The 17,278-nt window shown below is 37.0% G+C and overlaps 1 protein-coding gene across 1 annotated transcript; it reads right to left on the minus strand.

Annotated features, from left to right (window-relative positions):
* Positions 1-601: 601 nt before the first annotated feature.
* Positions 602-11,534, minus strand: LOC139740272 (mitochondrial tRNA methylthiotransferase CDK5RAP1-like). Its single transcript, XM_071650855.1, has 12 exons — positions 11,516-11,534; positions 9,406-9,690; positions 8,650-8,753; positions 7,401-7,536; positions 6,580-6,790; positions 5,224-5,344; positions 4,122-4,379; positions 3,425-3,522; positions 2,691-2,877; positions 1,846-1,995; positions 1,320-1,466; positions 602-724 (listed from the first exon to the last, which is right to left on the minus strand). The coding sequence occupies exons 1-12, from the start codon at positions 11,532-11,534 to the stop codon at positions 602-604; spliced, it is 1,839 nt and encodes a 612-aa protein (XP_071506956.1).
* Positions 11,535-17,278: the final 5,744 nt, after the last annotated feature.

Consider the following 17,278-nt stretch of genomic DNA (forward strand, 5'->3'; position numbering starts at 1 on the left):
TTTACTTTGTTGTAACCGGGATTTTGTTATAACCGTGTTCGTTATAACAGGTGCACTGTAGTAATTTTTTTTTTTTTTTTTTGTGACTGGTTCATGCACCATTTGTCAAGTAAGGTTGTCTCTTCTATGGTATCACTCATTTCCTCCTCAAAAAGTGAATGCTACATCTAATGACAATCATAAAAATGAAAACTGTGTCATAAGGTAGTCAGCTAAGCTGATATAATTTTTGTCTTTCTTTCTCCAACAGGACTTACTTGCTTGTTTCTCCTGTAATTATTCTGATACTGATGTACTTGTAATTTCCATGAATATTATAATTACCACCAAGTTTTTTTTTTTTAAAAAACTTTTGTCTGGCTCTGCTCTTCTTCTTCTTGTTTGTTACACTGCTTTTAAAAGAGAGTGTACCCTGTACAGGGAAATAAGTGCTCCATTGCAGTGAAGAGATAAAGCTGGTAGTTGCAATGCCCTATATTGGCATGGCAGAGTCTGACGAGTACATCGCACTGCATTATATCTGTTGCACGGTTGGGTGTTGGTGGGTGGGCATACACGTGATCAGCAAACTTCCTCATTTAATCTGAAATGTCTTTAGTCTTCAACTGCAAGCTTCCAGATTTGCTGCTTGCTTGAGGCCACTGCTAAAGGAGGATGAAAATCTGGCCAGGGTGGTGTGGAACAGCGGGCGTCCCTTCAGAACCTGTGAGTTTGAATCTGTGATCTGTGCAGAGATGAACATGAAAAAAATGTCATTTATGCACATATTTCTTTAAAGTATGTATGCACGAAGAGTGCTTGCATGTGAAATTTCATGTGCATGTAAGTCTAAATGAATACATTATTTGTATTCAAGCACTCTGACAGAAATTGGATGACAGTTCCAGCAAAACTTATGAGTCATACCAAGACATTTTATACCCTTCCCTGCTTTTAGACTGCTACCCAGCTAGTGTGTTATTTTGGAAGCCTTCTTTGATTTCTGTGACATCAAATCTTCTATCTGATGCAATGCTCTGTAATATTTCTATTTGTCTTTCACATAGATGTTAAAAGTGAACAATTTATGAAGTAAAAAAAAACATGATGTGAATTACTTCTATTTGTTTGTTTATAGTTTGTTTGCTTTCAATTAGACAAACATTAAAATGAATAACGAGAGCTTACGAGAGCTAATGTTCTCCGAAGACAGAAATTTCACTCAATATCTCAAGGGCTACTAATCACGAGGAAACAAAGTTTAGATGGTAAAAACTCACAAGTTTAAAGAAGTTTATCTCCACACCTACTGACTGCCCACTCTGGACCTATCAACTCACCTCAACAGCCACATAGTCTCCAGGGTTCATCCTGGAGTGACTGTTACCGTGACAACCATCAGACCCAGGGATTGCAACGTTGGGAATGACCACCCTCGTGTTGGCGTCATTTCGACCAACCACATCCTTATCAGATCGTTTGCTTGCCTGCCGCAGAAAAAACAACCCACAACAAAACAGTAACCCAAAAAACAGAACAAAACAAAACAACCAACCAACAACACCACTGTGATAAAAGCAAGTGAATGCACGTTCAATGGCATTATTATAAAGTTATCAATTGCTGGACCCTTATCAAAATCATTCCACATAACTAACTGGATTTCTCTTGACAAAATGTGGCAGTGACAAATGGTTGTGACTGAACAGGCATATGTCAACATTTTGTGATTATGTTCTGTTTGGCTGTTCAGTAAATGCTGTATGTAAAAAGCTGGTGTAACTTCTTATAATTCTATTGTGTATTGTGAGAAAAATACCAGAAAACCAACACATTCATCAGAAAATAAGAACTTTTCGTACTCACCCCCTCTATAAGAACAAGCTGTGTAGCACCAACTTGAGCCGCATTAATCTCTGCCATGCCGTCCCGGCAAACTGCGATGATCTCTAGCAAACGCCTCTGCTTCACCTCCTCAGGAACGTCGTCCTTCATGCGGTGATATGCGTGGGTTTTCTGCACACAGGTAAAGAGAGGAGACTCACAATTTCGTCAAAATGTTAGCGAAACGACCAACTGTTACAGCTTCCTTTTTTTATTTGGCATTTTATAACATTCTGCTCTTAATGACATCTAAACATTTAGCTTCTGTCTCTTTCTATACGTAGTTTGCTGATTGGCACATCTGCGGGCTTGCTTTGTGCACCAAGCACTACAACAGACGTGTTGCAACTACTAGTTTATGGATATGTATGGAGTTGTTTTCTGTAGCTTGGTCTTTGGGGAACTGAACTGAATTCTACAAAAGAAATTTGGGAAAATAAAGCTAAGTACGTGGGAATATAAAATAATATAACAGCAGAATTTCACAAAAAGTTCTGATTTTTTTTTTATCAGGGATGACAAAATGGTAAGAGTTTAACTTTATCACTTCTTAAAGTTTTTTTATATCCAAACCTACAGAACGATCGCACCTAGTCCATCCAATCAGAGAGAAAAGAAGACATTCTTGTGCAATGATGTGTGGTATGGAAGCTTTGTTGAATACTGATATATCTTTTCTTTCAGAGCTACACATTTTGAAAAACAAAAGTAAATTAAAAATGCGTTTTCACTTTGACCTTCAACAGAAACAGGAAGCAAATCTCATCAAGTCAGACATGAATATGATGACACATGTGTAACTCAAAATCCTAGTCCTCCATTTTCACCTGTCGCATGCTGTAGGCAAACAGGAAGGCATAGTTGTACTTGACCAGCCCAAGTAGTGACATCGTGTCCTCGTGGTCAGCCTCTGTCTCACCACAGAACCCAGCGATGAAGTCGCTGCTCAGTGCCACGCCAGGTATGTAGGCCCTCACGTGGTCCACCAGCTCGATGTAGGCCTCACGACTATACCTGATAGTATGTGAAATAACAAAATACTTTATGTCTGTGAATTTAATGTAAACATGTATATGAGTTCATGGATGCAATGGGGCAGGGGTGAAGGTGTTAAACACTCTGAGCAAATCACCAAAGGATCTTACAGAAATGATGCCCATTAGACCAGGAGACTAGGATTTATTGATACATGTGATTTATGACATGGTTGTAATAGCTTTTGCTCTCCTGTTTTGCCACTTTGATCTCATAACCTTTGCCAAGGCATTACTGACATTTGAAAATAATATGGTATAGATTGAGTATGAATACTATAACTACAGAGACTGAATTCCTGGGTAAATACAAAAGTCAACACCAAGATTTTATTTTGAGGCTTGACTCCTTCTCATAAAGGAAGGGATCATTCTTATACAATACTTTTGGCTTCTGAGAAATCTTAGATTGAGTAGTTTAATCAAATGGCTCCAGGAACTGAACACACTGACTGTATGTGTCCTATTTATGACAAATTACCACACATCAGAGACCAAAGGAGTGTGTGTGTCTCTTTAACACTCACCCTCTCCTCATGTTCTGCAACACCTGTGTGCTTCCACTCTGTGCCGGAAGATGCAGCTGATTGCACACGTTGGGGAAGTCCCTGATGGCAAGAAGAACCTGCAGCCAGAGGATGACAGAAAACACACTATGATGAAACATTACCATGTAAACCTAACATGTGTGTCTTTGTGTTATTGACATCTATGAACATTTGCTGATTTCAGCAGCTTGTCTTGCAACAGTCACTGTACTGTCACCACAGCCCAGACATAGCACATTATGATTTTGTCATACTTACTTTAGTGGCTCACCTCAACAGGACAGAGCAAGGATGGTTTTAATCTTTTCACATGCAAAATCCACCCCCACCTCCAGAAAAAAGGGGACAAATCTTTACGTTCCTACCAGACAAGACAGCATCAAGAGTATTCTGAAAGAGGTTGTCCCGACACCATCAGATGCCATTTTGCAGCCATTTTGCAAGGTGAGATTTCACAGAAATCTGTCAAGCTTGATCAACTACCATAAGTTGGCAGCCATGACATAACCACTGGTATATCCTCATATAATATCTGAGCTGTCATCTCACACAGTCTTTGCTTGCATAATGTATCTCTGCCATACAAAATGTACAACAATCCTCTATAAATAATACTAGGGCCTCTGTATTCATGGTTTCTATGGTGTAATACTGCATCCAAAGCTTCAAAAAATACCTCATCTGGAAAGTCCTTCGGGTGTGGCGAGGTGAATCTGATTCTCATTTCAGGATCCACCTGGGCTACTTGCTCCAGCAGGTCTGCAAACCTCCGGCCGCCCCTCTTCGTCTTGTAGATGGTCTTGAAACCCCTGGCAAGCTGTGTCGGCTTGTCACCATCGGGGGCACTCTCATCACCAAGGCCGTAGTAGGAGGTCTGTGACACGTCTCTGTAGCTGTTCACATTCTGGCCGAGGAGAGTGACTTCCTTCACTCCCTGTAGAGACAAAATCAGATTTAACCTTTACATATAGAATCCATACCACTCACTTCTATAGATTTTTATCTGGAATATGATTAATTGCCCTGTCATACAACAGGGCTGCACACTGACAGATTTTTTTTTTTTTTTCTACTGGTCCAACTTGTCATTTCAGACCAGTTGGTACCCATTCTTTTTTTTATTTTTTTTATTATTTTTTTTACTGGTCCAATCCTGAAAAAGTTACTGGTCTAAAAGTGATTTTTACTGGTCAGGGACCATCTGACCAGTGCCAGTGTGCAGAGTTGCATACAACATCTGTGCAACAAAAATTGATTTTTTGTGGATAAAATTGTACAAACAAACAAATTCCACACTGATTGCGAAATGAACAGGAAAAGAATATATTGTGGTCACTCCTGGTGAAGAGGAATGCGAGGCAAATTTTTAATTTCTTCCTAATTCAAATGAAAACCCTTGGCTGATTACGCAGAATATACGGCACAACTCCTTAACAAAACAGAATGAAACAGATACTACAAAACAAAACAAAAGAAAAGAAGAACACATGGAAAACTCACAGAAGGAAATGGAAGGCGGTGATTTGTGGCATCCAGAAATCAATTGGGAAAGGGCATTGAATCCTTCTGTATTTTGTAGGTAATTTTTATTAGTGAATAAAAGCACTTCTCACCTTTGATGACTCTACATGGATAGGATATTATAGAAGTAAAACCTCACCACTGCCTACTGCCAGGCTTGTTGTGGCATACTTTACTCAATGGATAATTGCCATGAAAGGCTGATAATTTTGTGACAAAATCCTCTCATCTCTTTATGTTCACTGAACTATAATTACCTGATCCGAGAGAGCTCGAATCTCGTCCACGATGGAGCTGATTGGTCGACTCCGTTCCCTCCCCCTGGTGAACGGTACGATGCAGTAGCTGCACATGTTGTCACATCCTCTCATGATGGACCTGTCAAGAGAATATGGACATGTAATGTTGGTAGCATATCACCATGGCAACACAGTAAACAACGTATCTCAAAAGGCATTCAATATCGTCAAGGAAGCATGGACAACTCGTAGTCATACAAGATCATCAGAAATCACTCTTAAGAAAGACTAGTACCACTAGATGGGTAACTGTGCATACGAAAACCTCAAATAAGTGCAGCTTGAACTCCAAAGAACATTTAACCTATATGCCAAAAGATTTTTTAAAAATCTGTTAAAAATTCATAAAAATTCTTTAATCACTACCACAATTTAAATATTCTGTTCCTTGTGTCATTACAAACTTTTCCTGCAAGTTTCATCCAAATCTGTTCACAACTTTTTAAAGGGATGGTACAGTATTGGTGGAGATGAGAATTAGGCTTTAAACTTTTTGCGAGATGCCAAGAAAACACTTATAAAATCGTACAGAACATACCATTTTAAAGGAATTCAAAGTTTATTTGATGAAAATTGGGTTTGGAATGACTGAAAAATCTAAAAACAAGGTAAATCTAAGCGATCGTAATAAAAGGTGGGTCTCACACTTTATTAGAATCACTCTGTTTTGGATATCTCAGCCATTTAAAAACCAAATTTCATCAAATAACATTGAATTACTCACAGAATTTCATGCTCTTTCATAATTCATATGAGGTTTCTCATTATCTCACCAAAAAATGTTAGAAACATGAAATTAGGTCTCAACCAAAACTATACCATCCCTTTAAGTTATTTTGAAGACAGACAAACAAGCAAACAAACACTGATGAAGACATTAAAGGTCCTGCTTACCTTCGAGAACAGTGATTTTAAAAATGTTCAAGATATCACATTGGGTGCATATGTGTAGGTCTTTGTATCACAAAACATCCTACCATATAATCTTTTTTTTGCAATAAAGCCTAAAATATACAGAGATATCACTATTTTTCTATATTAAACTGTAACTGCAGACGGTTTAGTCTTGAAACATTTTTACTATAAACCATTGTTCACATTTTGTGTATTTAACAGACTTAACATCGATTATACGGATTCAAATTTTTTCTGTGTTTTTTTTCTATCCCTAACTCACATTTCAGAACTATTTTAAGACACTTATGCTGGGTTTTTGTTTCTTCTGCAAATGGTAAATTATGCTTTTAAGCCTCCTTCCTTGGTGGAGGTAATTGTACACGTACACAAGTGACTTGGCATATAAGGGGTACTCACACAAAGGCAGCCTTGGACTCCTGGTCTAATCTCACTGGCACGATGTCTGCGTACGTCTCGTCCATTGAAAGCATTACATTGATTGCGGTCTGTCCCGACTCAGCGACCGACAAGAGTCTCGGGAGATCACGGTAAGCGTCAGGCCCTGCGACAATGTCCACTGTCTTGCTCTGCTCAAGGAGCTTCTTCTTCAGCCTTTCTGCCATACATCCTGGGTTACGGAGAGAAATATAAAAAGGGCTGCGAGATGTATTCAGTATGTGTGTTTGTCTTGGGGAAGTTAAAACTTGGTTCATCCAACGTAAAATTTTGTTATTTTATTAATTGTGATTATCATTTTCCCATTTGTTTCACTGCTTCTCATTGCAGTGTTACGACATCCACTGCACCCATGCCACTGAAACAGAATGGCTAATGTGCTACATCCTCATGTAATCTAATCTGGATATAATTGTGAGATACGTTTGTAGCTTCAAAGAGAATGAACTGTAGGTCTTGTATGGTACACATGTCGATGGCATGTATGAACCAGTTATGCGGGTTAAAATTACATTTGACAACCTTGGTGGATAAAGCCATTTACTATGTTTCCGTGGTATCTGTTCATATCAAAAATTACTTTTATACTGCACAAGGAAGGAATGGAAAATATGAGAAAATTCAAACTACATTTGTATAATCAACAAAACAAATTCTCACATTAAAACATTCATGGGCAAACAAGGCTGCACAGATTCTTCAGTTTAATATTCTTTCACAGAATACCATCAACATATATGATAAATAGAAATTTTCTGCTTATTTTCTACTTGTTCACTTACCCAGCAGACCAATCTTCAGAGGAAATTCCCCCTTTTTCCTCCTGTTTTTGAGTGACTGGAAGTGCTTGAGGCGATTCCATATCTTCTGCTCAGCATTCTCTCTGATTGCACAAGTGACAGCCAGGATTACATCAGCCTACAGTGTATGCACAAATGGCACAAAACATTTGAAACATTCAATGTGTATTTACCAAAGCATACCGAGTACTAGAATGACAAATTTGTATGAACAGCATAAGAAAAGTACAAAAGCATGAGTTTCAGTTGTACAATTTATGGTTGACATTTTGGTAACATTAAAATGTCTGTCTGGGAAGGGAAGAGGAGTAGGAAGATTAGAATGGCAAGAAAAAAAATACACTAGAAAGAAAAGAAGAGAAAAAAAAAAGAAAAAGTAGAAAGTTGAATAAAAGTGAAGGGAACGGAAAGAGGAAGAAATGAAGGAGTATTCATCTTGGATAGTCCTCAAAAGAACCACCTTCTGTGAGTAGACTGGAGGAAAGGGTCTGTTACATGTAAGTGAAGAAAAGGCAGCAGGGGAGGAGAGGCACAAAATGAATGACAAGACAATACATTTTATAATTACAAAATAAACCATTAATCTATTTTAGATTTAAAATGTCTTAGTGTGCAATTTGATATTAACCTTTCTATGCTTCTGCATACCATGAGTGTCAGCAGCATCTACATTGCACATCAGCATCAGTATTTAACCCATTACAGCCAATTCCTCTGAATAGATGGGACTTTAATATTCTGTCATACCGCAATGATATGTATATAAGTACCTTATGTAAATATATCGTCGCTGGGGTGACAAGACCTTGTATCTGCAATTTTGATGAAAATGACTTTTTTTGATTAATGGTCAAATAATGGGTTAAGTGATGTCCTGTCCAAATCCCAACTGTCTTACTCCAAAAATGAAGCCACCACAGCACATCAAAGGAAAGGCTCTCCCATTCGCCACAGTGCTTTGGCCGCCATGTTTTTTGGCTCTCCTGAACATTTGACATTTTGTAGATACAAGGTCTTGTCGCCCCAGCGACGATATGTACCTGTACCATGCTTGATGGATTACCCCTTATAGAATTATCATGAAACGTGTAATGTGGGAATCTACTTGAAATAATTGATGTTGAATGAACAATGAAATTTTTATTGTGATAACATACACATACTTTACACTATAAATGAATTTGACTTTTTTTTCTTTTTTTTTTTTGCACTGAGGGAAGTCTTCTCTTACCTCAGAGATTTCACCTGTCTTCTTGAATCCACTCTTCTCCAGGATGGCCCATGCAATCTCTGTGTCACTGACATTCATCTGGCAGCCATAGGTTTCGAAGTAAACTGTACACAAACAATATAGCAAAATGAAGAGGAAATTGAGACAAAGATTTCTTCACAAAATTATTTCATGCCATGTATACAGTAGTATTTGCCAGCCAACCCATTTACCAAAACTCAGTGAAAATGTATTTAACGAATCCATTCATGCAGAGTTCATTTTTGTTCCCACCATCTTTGGTAATACTAATATCACTTGACTTCGTCAAATTTTGTCATAACATTAAGATTGAAGTAAACACAGAAATATCTTTAATTGAATCCTTGAAAGTCATTGCGATTGCCTTAGACAATGAAATAATTTGTGCATACAATCACAATCCAATAATGCATTTATTGGCTCAATATGCATGACACTAGGTGAGTAGGTCTAGTGAAGTAGTGTCTATACTTGTGATACTTATTGATAGGTTCAATAATGTACAGTGTAATTTTAATCCAACAGTGGAACCAGCTTAAATGTACATGATTGTGTAAGCTACAGAGCTGTAGACAGTAGCCTACTACAGTCCCAGAGTACCCCATCATAATCAGCTACAGTACAAGGAGGGCTGACATCCATCTAACATTAAGTAATGAGGGCTCATCATCCTTTTCATATGAAGAAAAAAAGTAATGTTAGCTAGGGGGAAAGCATGACAGTCATAATAAATACCTTTTCTCGCTCGACCTTCAACAGCTTCAGGCAAATAAGGAATATAATCCCCTTTGCGAAAAATGACATCTTCTCTGGAATTGCTTTGGCTTTCTGCGATGAAATCGTTTAATGAAGGGCCGGATTCTATAGAAACTCGTTGTGTACGACGGGGTGGGACTCGGAGTTTCGTCGCAGGCCCGCCTTTATCATCGGTCGCTTGAGAACTCTCGTCCCCGGAGTTCGGGCAGAGGCTGCTGGTGCTGTTCGATGGTGATGAGTTTCCATGTGCAGTGCAGAAAGCAGCTGTCCTTGAGAAATGAACAGAAGTGTCATGCCTGAAAATCAGTCTTGTTTTGACTCTCCTGCATCCACGTCGGTTTAAGAGGCAGAGTGTACATGTTCTTTGCTGAAGCCTTGAGTGATACTGAGACAGAAGTAGCCGGCAGGAGAATGCCATAATCCCTAATTTTTCACACTAACCACGCTAGCGTACTAGTACATCGTTGCGTAAATGGTATCCAAGCCGGTTACACATTTTTAAGCCAAACACAGATCAAATATAGCCCAATGTTTGTTTTTTTTTTCTTCTTTTTTATAACTAAACGTAAGCGCAAACTTCTTTACGTAGAAAGCATGCACGGTGGCGGAGAGTGCAAGATTGGCTAGTTTTTGTACGAATGCCCCTGAAAGTTTGGTGTACGCCTATGGGAGATCTTCTGTTTTGGGCGATTTCTGGCAAGTGCGGTAAGAATACTCCTCATCTGGCCTGTCCAGTGCTTGACCCTGACAGCCTTTAATAAAGAAAAGAAGAAAGGAAAAGAGCCCAGATCACAAAATCAGTCCCCACATTTGAAATATTATCCTATCATCAGTCACCGATGATAAATCACAAGAAAAAATTGCTCTGGCCAGAGAGGAGAGCGATAACGTAAAAAAAAAAAAAAAAAAAAAAAAGACTCCTCCGGTCAGATGGATCTTTCTGTCTACCATCTTTCCAAGCAGGATATGACTCATGCATGGAAATAAAATAGATCTCTTCTATGTTTTTTTTTTTTTTTTCTGTTTTGAAAAATTAAACTATTTAATTTTTTTTTGGTTAATTTCCTTGGCACTGTAATAACCTGTGGCCGTTTTTCTTCCTTATACATTGTAATAGAATCCAAGGCAGCATAATGATTAAGTATACATTTTAAACTTCTGCTTCACCTTCATAATAATGTGAAAGAAAATTTTATTGTTCGCACATGCTGTGCATACGTGAATGCTTAGGTGGTGCAATGCTAAAAGACTGTGATTGTGAATTTGTGACAATGAAGACGCTCTACATAAATAACAACATATTTGCCATAAAATAGAATAAATCATTACAATTGTCTTTCATACATATAAATCCCTAGTGGCAATTTGCTGACGGGGCATAATTATGTGATCTCTCGTTGCAAAGTTTGGCAGTTTCATATCTTCCTTGATAGTTTTGAAATTTATTACTATTTACATCTATCCTATCCTACCTATCTCTCTCTCTCTCTCTCTATCATCTATCTACACGTATCTATCTACCTAGCTATCTGTCTATCTATCTGTCTATCTATCTACCTATCTTTCTATCTCTATCATCTATCTACCTATCTGTCTATCTATTTACCTATCTATTTACCTGTCTGTCTATCAATCAATCTATCTATCTATCTATCTATCTATCTATCTATCTATCTATCTATCTATCTATCTATCTATGTTGTATTATCTATCTACTATCCATCTACCTACATAGGGGCCCACGTATGGGTATGTGTACACCTGTATGTACGAATGTGTTCTATGTATTGTACATTAAAAGTATGTCAAGAAAAATACTGTACTAGTATACTTATTTTCATCTGGTCGATAATCGGTGCAATTTATGTTTCAGTATTATAAAGAGTATATTTTGCTTTATCAACCCTTTCTGCTTATAAAGCCAAAATGTCACACAGTTCTTTCCTACATACTTTTACAAGCCCTGAAACATATTATGAGTGCTCTGGCATTATAACTGAATGATCACCTTACACTGAAATGTGTGAAGCCACGGAAGATTCTCATAGCTGTGATTATTGGAATCAGCCTCGAAAGGCCAATGACCTACTGCCGATTTCCATCACCATTAATACTCAAATTGTTATGTCAATCTCCATCACACTCTTTTTAATCATGACTATATGTACTTACCTGAAATAATGTATATGTATATTTTGATTGAATGTCTCTGTTATATGTTTTTTAACTGAATTTGTGGAATAAACTTGAATTGAATTATTGATTTAATTTTGTTGCAATTCTATAAATAGAAACATATGTGCACTTCGCACATAAGAACATCACACATTGAGACAAGTCACTTTTCAAAATAAAAGAATGCATCAAACTTGTTCAGAGAGTTCACACGTTTTAATGCAACCATCCAATCCCATCCCCTATCTACACATGACATAGAAATTTGGATGGAATACCACTCAAAAGATACTCTGTTAATTAGATGTTGAATATGCACACTCGATCATGTGACATTTGCAGCTCACAAAGGTACAGCTTTGAATGAAGAATACAGGTTAAATTTCTGAAGCGCGATAAAGCTACAATATAAACTGTTACATATATGCACAAATTTATGCAGAAGGAATGTGTTAGTGCATGGATTTGCATATGTAGCGTATAATTAAGACTATGGAGGTCATATCATGATGTAACCTCATGATCTTGCAATAGGAATGTAGAGTGAGTGTGGCATTTTCTTCTAGATAATTTTGATATCACAACACTTTTGAGAAAATATATTTCATGATTTCCCAATCATGTATAACTCATGATTATCATTCAGTTACAATTCAACTGCAATGGAAATACAAGATTTGAAAAGAAATGTATCACTTACGGACACACATCATAAAGACAAGTTCACCCAAATACACCTGCCAATTGAGCAAATGCAGCAATATTAGTAGAGCATATCAGTGAAGGTTGAGGAAAATTGGACAATCTGTCAAAAGTTGTGATTTTTCTTAAAGTTTCAGTGCCACCATTGCTGGATGAGAAAACTACAACAGTTTGTGTCATTACTGCCGGACAACAATACAGGGTGTCTCCAAAAAAAGTAAACCCAACTTCAACGGCGAATTTTCAGAAAACTATAAAATATTTACACGTTACTTTTTCATGGTTAGATAGTCCAATAAGTCCTCTGTCCAATGATACCACGTAGGTTATGTAACTCTCATGCATGACTGAGCATGAATCAACTTAGTGAATGGGTGTGAAATCATCGCTGTGGCAAGTTCCGTGATGAGCATACTTTCTTACATGGTACCAGATGGCTCTTTTTGTTGAAGGCTGCCTGTCACGGAACTGCACCCGAAAAGCCTCTTGAACTTCCAAGAAACTTCTTGTTTCCCGGTATCGAGTTACCAGGAATACTCTCTGCTCAATTGTCAACTGTATCATGTTTGGAAAGCATGTGAAGTGTGCCTGTGTCAGGAACAACCTTTGCTGAAGTTGTTATGTAATCATAGGCTTAACATGTGACAAAAATTTAACTTCAAATATGCCCTGAATGCATGACAATAGCAAGAAGTAACTTGCCACAGTAATGATTTCACACCCATTCACTAAGTTGAATCATGCTCAGTCATGCATGAGAGTTACATAACCTGCGTGGTATCATTGGATAGAGGACTTATTGGACTATCTAACCATGAAAAAATAATGTGCAAATATTTTATAGTTTTCTGAAAATTTGCTGTTGAAGTTGGGTTTACTTTTTTTAGAGACACACTGTATATCAATAAAATAGAAAGAGATTTCCACAAAATTTCTTTGTGTGTGTGTGTGTGTGTGTGTGTGTGTGTATGTAAAGTACACGTTCCTTCGACTTATACGCTACAAACTCATGTTCAGGGTAATATTGTTACACTGATTTCTGAAAGAGGCAAGTCAAATGCCCTTCCATTTTGCTAGAAATACAAATACATGTTACATTTTGTTCATATTTTCTGTTCATAGTTATCCTGTAGAGACATCACAAACTGTTGTAATCTTCACATCCAGTGATGGCGATGCTGAAACTTTAAAGGAGCATTATTTTTGAATGGATAGTCTGATCTTCAAGTCCTTGATCCTCAAACTTTCACTGATGTGTTCTATTTTCAATAGTATTGTTGAATTCACTTAATCCACACATACATTTGGGTGGACTTGTCTTTGAAGTATCTCACATTAACTTTGTGCAAATACATCTTTTGAAACATCATACGCAATTGACATTAATTTTGACATTAATCATGACAAATTAGGAGTTGTTTAACAGTCACAGCACGATATCTTTGCATCATCTGGTCATAGTGATTTCACTGTTACAGCATTTTCATTTGTGAGGTACAATGTATGTGCTTTAAGAGTTACAATTTTAAGTTGTAAGAAGAGTTACACAATCTGGAATGTGGTTAATGATATATAATGTACATCAGGATTTGTGTACTAAACACTGCACATATAATGTACAAGTACTGCTAAAAGCAGTACAAACCTATCAGCAACTCTGCAGCTAGCTTACATAATGAACATTAGAACACAAACACTAATATACTCTGAGATGTAAAAGGAGATTTCAAACACAAAAACGCACTTACAAACAAACAAACAAACAAACAAAGAATCTAAAGCCATACCTGTCAAAAACAAGAAAAACAAATGTCATAAATCCACACACATTAAAGCTTGTGCAACTGGTGCACAGTCCTTTCACAGCCTGTCACAGGCAGGTCTGAAATTTGGATGACCTGTTGTTCACTTACAGCAATCTTTGGAAACAAAGCACTCAGAATAATATTATATGTATAAAGTCATTCTTTCACTAAAAACCCAAACAATGTCATATGATTTATGAGACTCAGCAAATCACTGTGCTATAGACAGATGGAAAATACTGCATACTGAATGAACTGATGAGGGTGGGTGACACTTCAGTTGGAAAGAACCAAGTGAAATCTTGCTTTTAAAAATGTCCTATGCACCTAAAATGATGCAGTTTCCACTGCTACATTGTACCTACACTGTATTATCCTGTCAAACATGAATATGAATAAAGACTGAAGCCCAACAAGTGCAGAGACATAAAATGCATGATTAGCATCATTGTCACATTATACTGGAGAATGTACATTTATTGTCTTGCCATTACGTATCTTGTATGAACATTACCATGCATCAGCATGACCATACGTAATCAGCTTTAAAGTTGTCCTTGTCAGAGATGATAACTTCACTGCACAATGGTAATTGGACAGTGGGACACGAGTTAATAATTAAGCTGTGATAATCTATTTGGTACTTTGGTTACTGTAGTTTTTCTAATACCTGATGATCGAATGTGAGCATGGCCCAATTCACAAAATCTTGCAACATGTACTTTTCATTCTCACTTCATAAATTTCTCTACAGGGCCACATTTAGTTATTCTTTTCCATGCCTAAAAAAGTCTTTGTATAATTGTTCTATCTAATGATTTGACTAACTGTGCAAGTTTTGACATATCAAATGACATAAGTGTGGGGGAAAAAAGCCTTGTAGCAAGTCACCAAGCATGATTTAAAGGGGAAATCCAGTCCAAATATAAGTTAGTCTGATAAGAAAGAGTAAAATATTACGAGTTCAACGGTATAAATTTGATTGAAATTGGATGGAAAATAAGGAAGTTATGACATTTCAAAGTTTCACTATTTTGGGGGGGAAACAGTTCTTGAACAGTCAATATGAATATTCAAATGGCAAAGTGGGCATGTCGCACCCTCACAACTTGCCATACAGTTTGTACATAAAAATTTTGAAATTTCCAGTTTTCCATTCAAACGCAATTATGCCCGAGGCTCAAATCCTCACAGGGTATCTAACTGATCAGATTTGACTGATCATGATTTGACTGATCAGATTTGACTGATTTGCGGAATCATTCTGATCAGTCACGATTTCAGTCAAATTTTTACCGTTGAACTCGTAAAATTTTACTCTTTTTTATCAGACTATCTTATATTTGGACTGGATTTATTCTTTAATAGTTTGTGTTTTCACCTACTGCTAAACTGGTTGAAGACTAGTCCCGATTATACTCAGACAAGTGTCTATGGAGAATGCACGTTACGGTAAAATCAGCTTGCCCTCAACAGGTTAAAAGTACTCTGCCACAGGTTGTGGTCAAGTATACCTACTAGGTAATCCTAGAATTACAAGAATGTTAATGACAAACTTTATTTACAATGTACACATAAACTAAATGAACTTATCACACAAAAGGGGAGTGAAAATGATATACATTGTATGATACAAGTAGTAAAGCTATCTTTTTCATTTTTACATCAGCCTCTTAACATGTGATTTCTCTTCAGTACAGAGCAACAACATAGTCTTATACAGTGTGTAATTGTGCAAGTCCCTCATTTATACATATATACCAGTGTCAGTCTTTTCATCACAATTTCTTTGTGTAAGTGTGGCATTCTGCCACACAAGAAACAAGAATACATGGCCATTTCTGTGATCAACTACCAAACCAAAAATAATAGTGAGGGAACTTTCTCTAAAAACATATTTGTTTGAAAAAAAAAATCACTAAGACTTGTAAGAGGCACAAGTATACCTGTATCATTCAGGTGTCTGCAATGCAAAAAACAGTGAATCTGTCTCTATTGATGTACAATTGCCACAAACAAACTATGACAATACGAGTTGTGCTCTGCAAATTATATCCACAGAAAGTGCAATACCGGTATATATAATGCATGAAAGTTCATACATGCACACCCACACACTAACAATGTCAAAATTTCAGTATCAAGATTATCAAGCATGCACTGTTATACCTTGTCCATGTTGTGCAATACTCCAAATCCCATGTAGGGAAAGTTTAGCACTAATTCTTTATGGATTCACTTCAGCCAATTCTGGTCCTTAGACATTCTTTTGCTGCAACTGGGACAGACATTAAATTCATAGTCATGGCACACAATAACTAAACACTTGACAAACATCAAATTGAGCACGTTAAGATGAGTTAAACACTGTATACAATCATTGTACAAGTATGACAGGTGGCACTGGGTGTTACATGATGTGCAGTAAAATGTTTAAAATCCATCAAGTGCTCTCCTGCTGGAAAGTGTATTTCAGATGCTCACTTGTAAGATATGAAGACAAAATCCCTATGGAAGTTTAAAATGTTAGGTTTCATTTGTGAATTTTGATGTAAACATGTTACAGCTTATATGTTTTTACACTACCATGGCGATGAAGTGTATAATAAGACTGGAATGTGAATTTGCTTTGTGTATTTACATGCATATAAACACAGAAACATTGAAATAACAGGTATCAAATTTTGACACAAAATCAATAAATGTAGTGGATGATTTCACAAATACATTACAGTACCACCCCTTACACTACTTGGCCAGAGAATTATTGGTTCATTGGTCTACAATACCAACTTGATACCTTAACATCATTATCTTGTATATACCTAACTTCCATAACATGGTGAAAATCAAAACTATCTCCAAAAGACTACCCAAACTGAGGAGCTTTGTGCACCAAATTTGATGAAATGAAATCTACTCCTTAGTGAATTGTAACAGACATATCACAAATTGACCTAAAACCCTCCACATTCATTTCACAAAGAGTGAATTTCAGCTGGCACCTGCCCAAGCAACATTATGTGTATTTCAATACATGTAGAAACAACTAGATATATCGCTACGGCTACTGATATGCCTCTGCCATAATGCATGGTTCTCCTAATAGGTCTATAGTACAATGTCTTGACAATGTGTGATGACAGTTTCACACAATTGGCAAAATATTA

The sequence above is a fragment of the Diadema antillarum genome, unplaced genomic scaffold (genome assembly GCF_040938485.1).
Source record: "Diadema antillarum isolate AM-2024a unplaced genomic scaffold, OU_Dant_1.0 seq00000846_RagTag, whole genome shotgun sequence".
In the NCBI taxonomy this organism is placed as follows: Eukaryota; Metazoa; Echinodermata; class Echinoidea; order Diadematoida; family Diadematidae; genus Diadema; species Diadema antillarum.

Excerpts from the sequence above, each read along its gene's own strand:
- LOC139740272 (XM_071650855.1), bottom strand. Across the intron at positions 5,345-6,579 it reads GAGTCCAAGGCTGCCTTTGT|GTCCATCATGAGAGGATGTG; the intron begins GTGAGTACCCCT and ends TTCTCTTGACAG. Across the intron at positions 1,467-1,845 it reads AGCTTGTTCTTATAGAGGGG|GCAAGCAAACGATCTGATAA; the intron begins GTGAGTACGAAA and ends TTTCTGCGGCAG.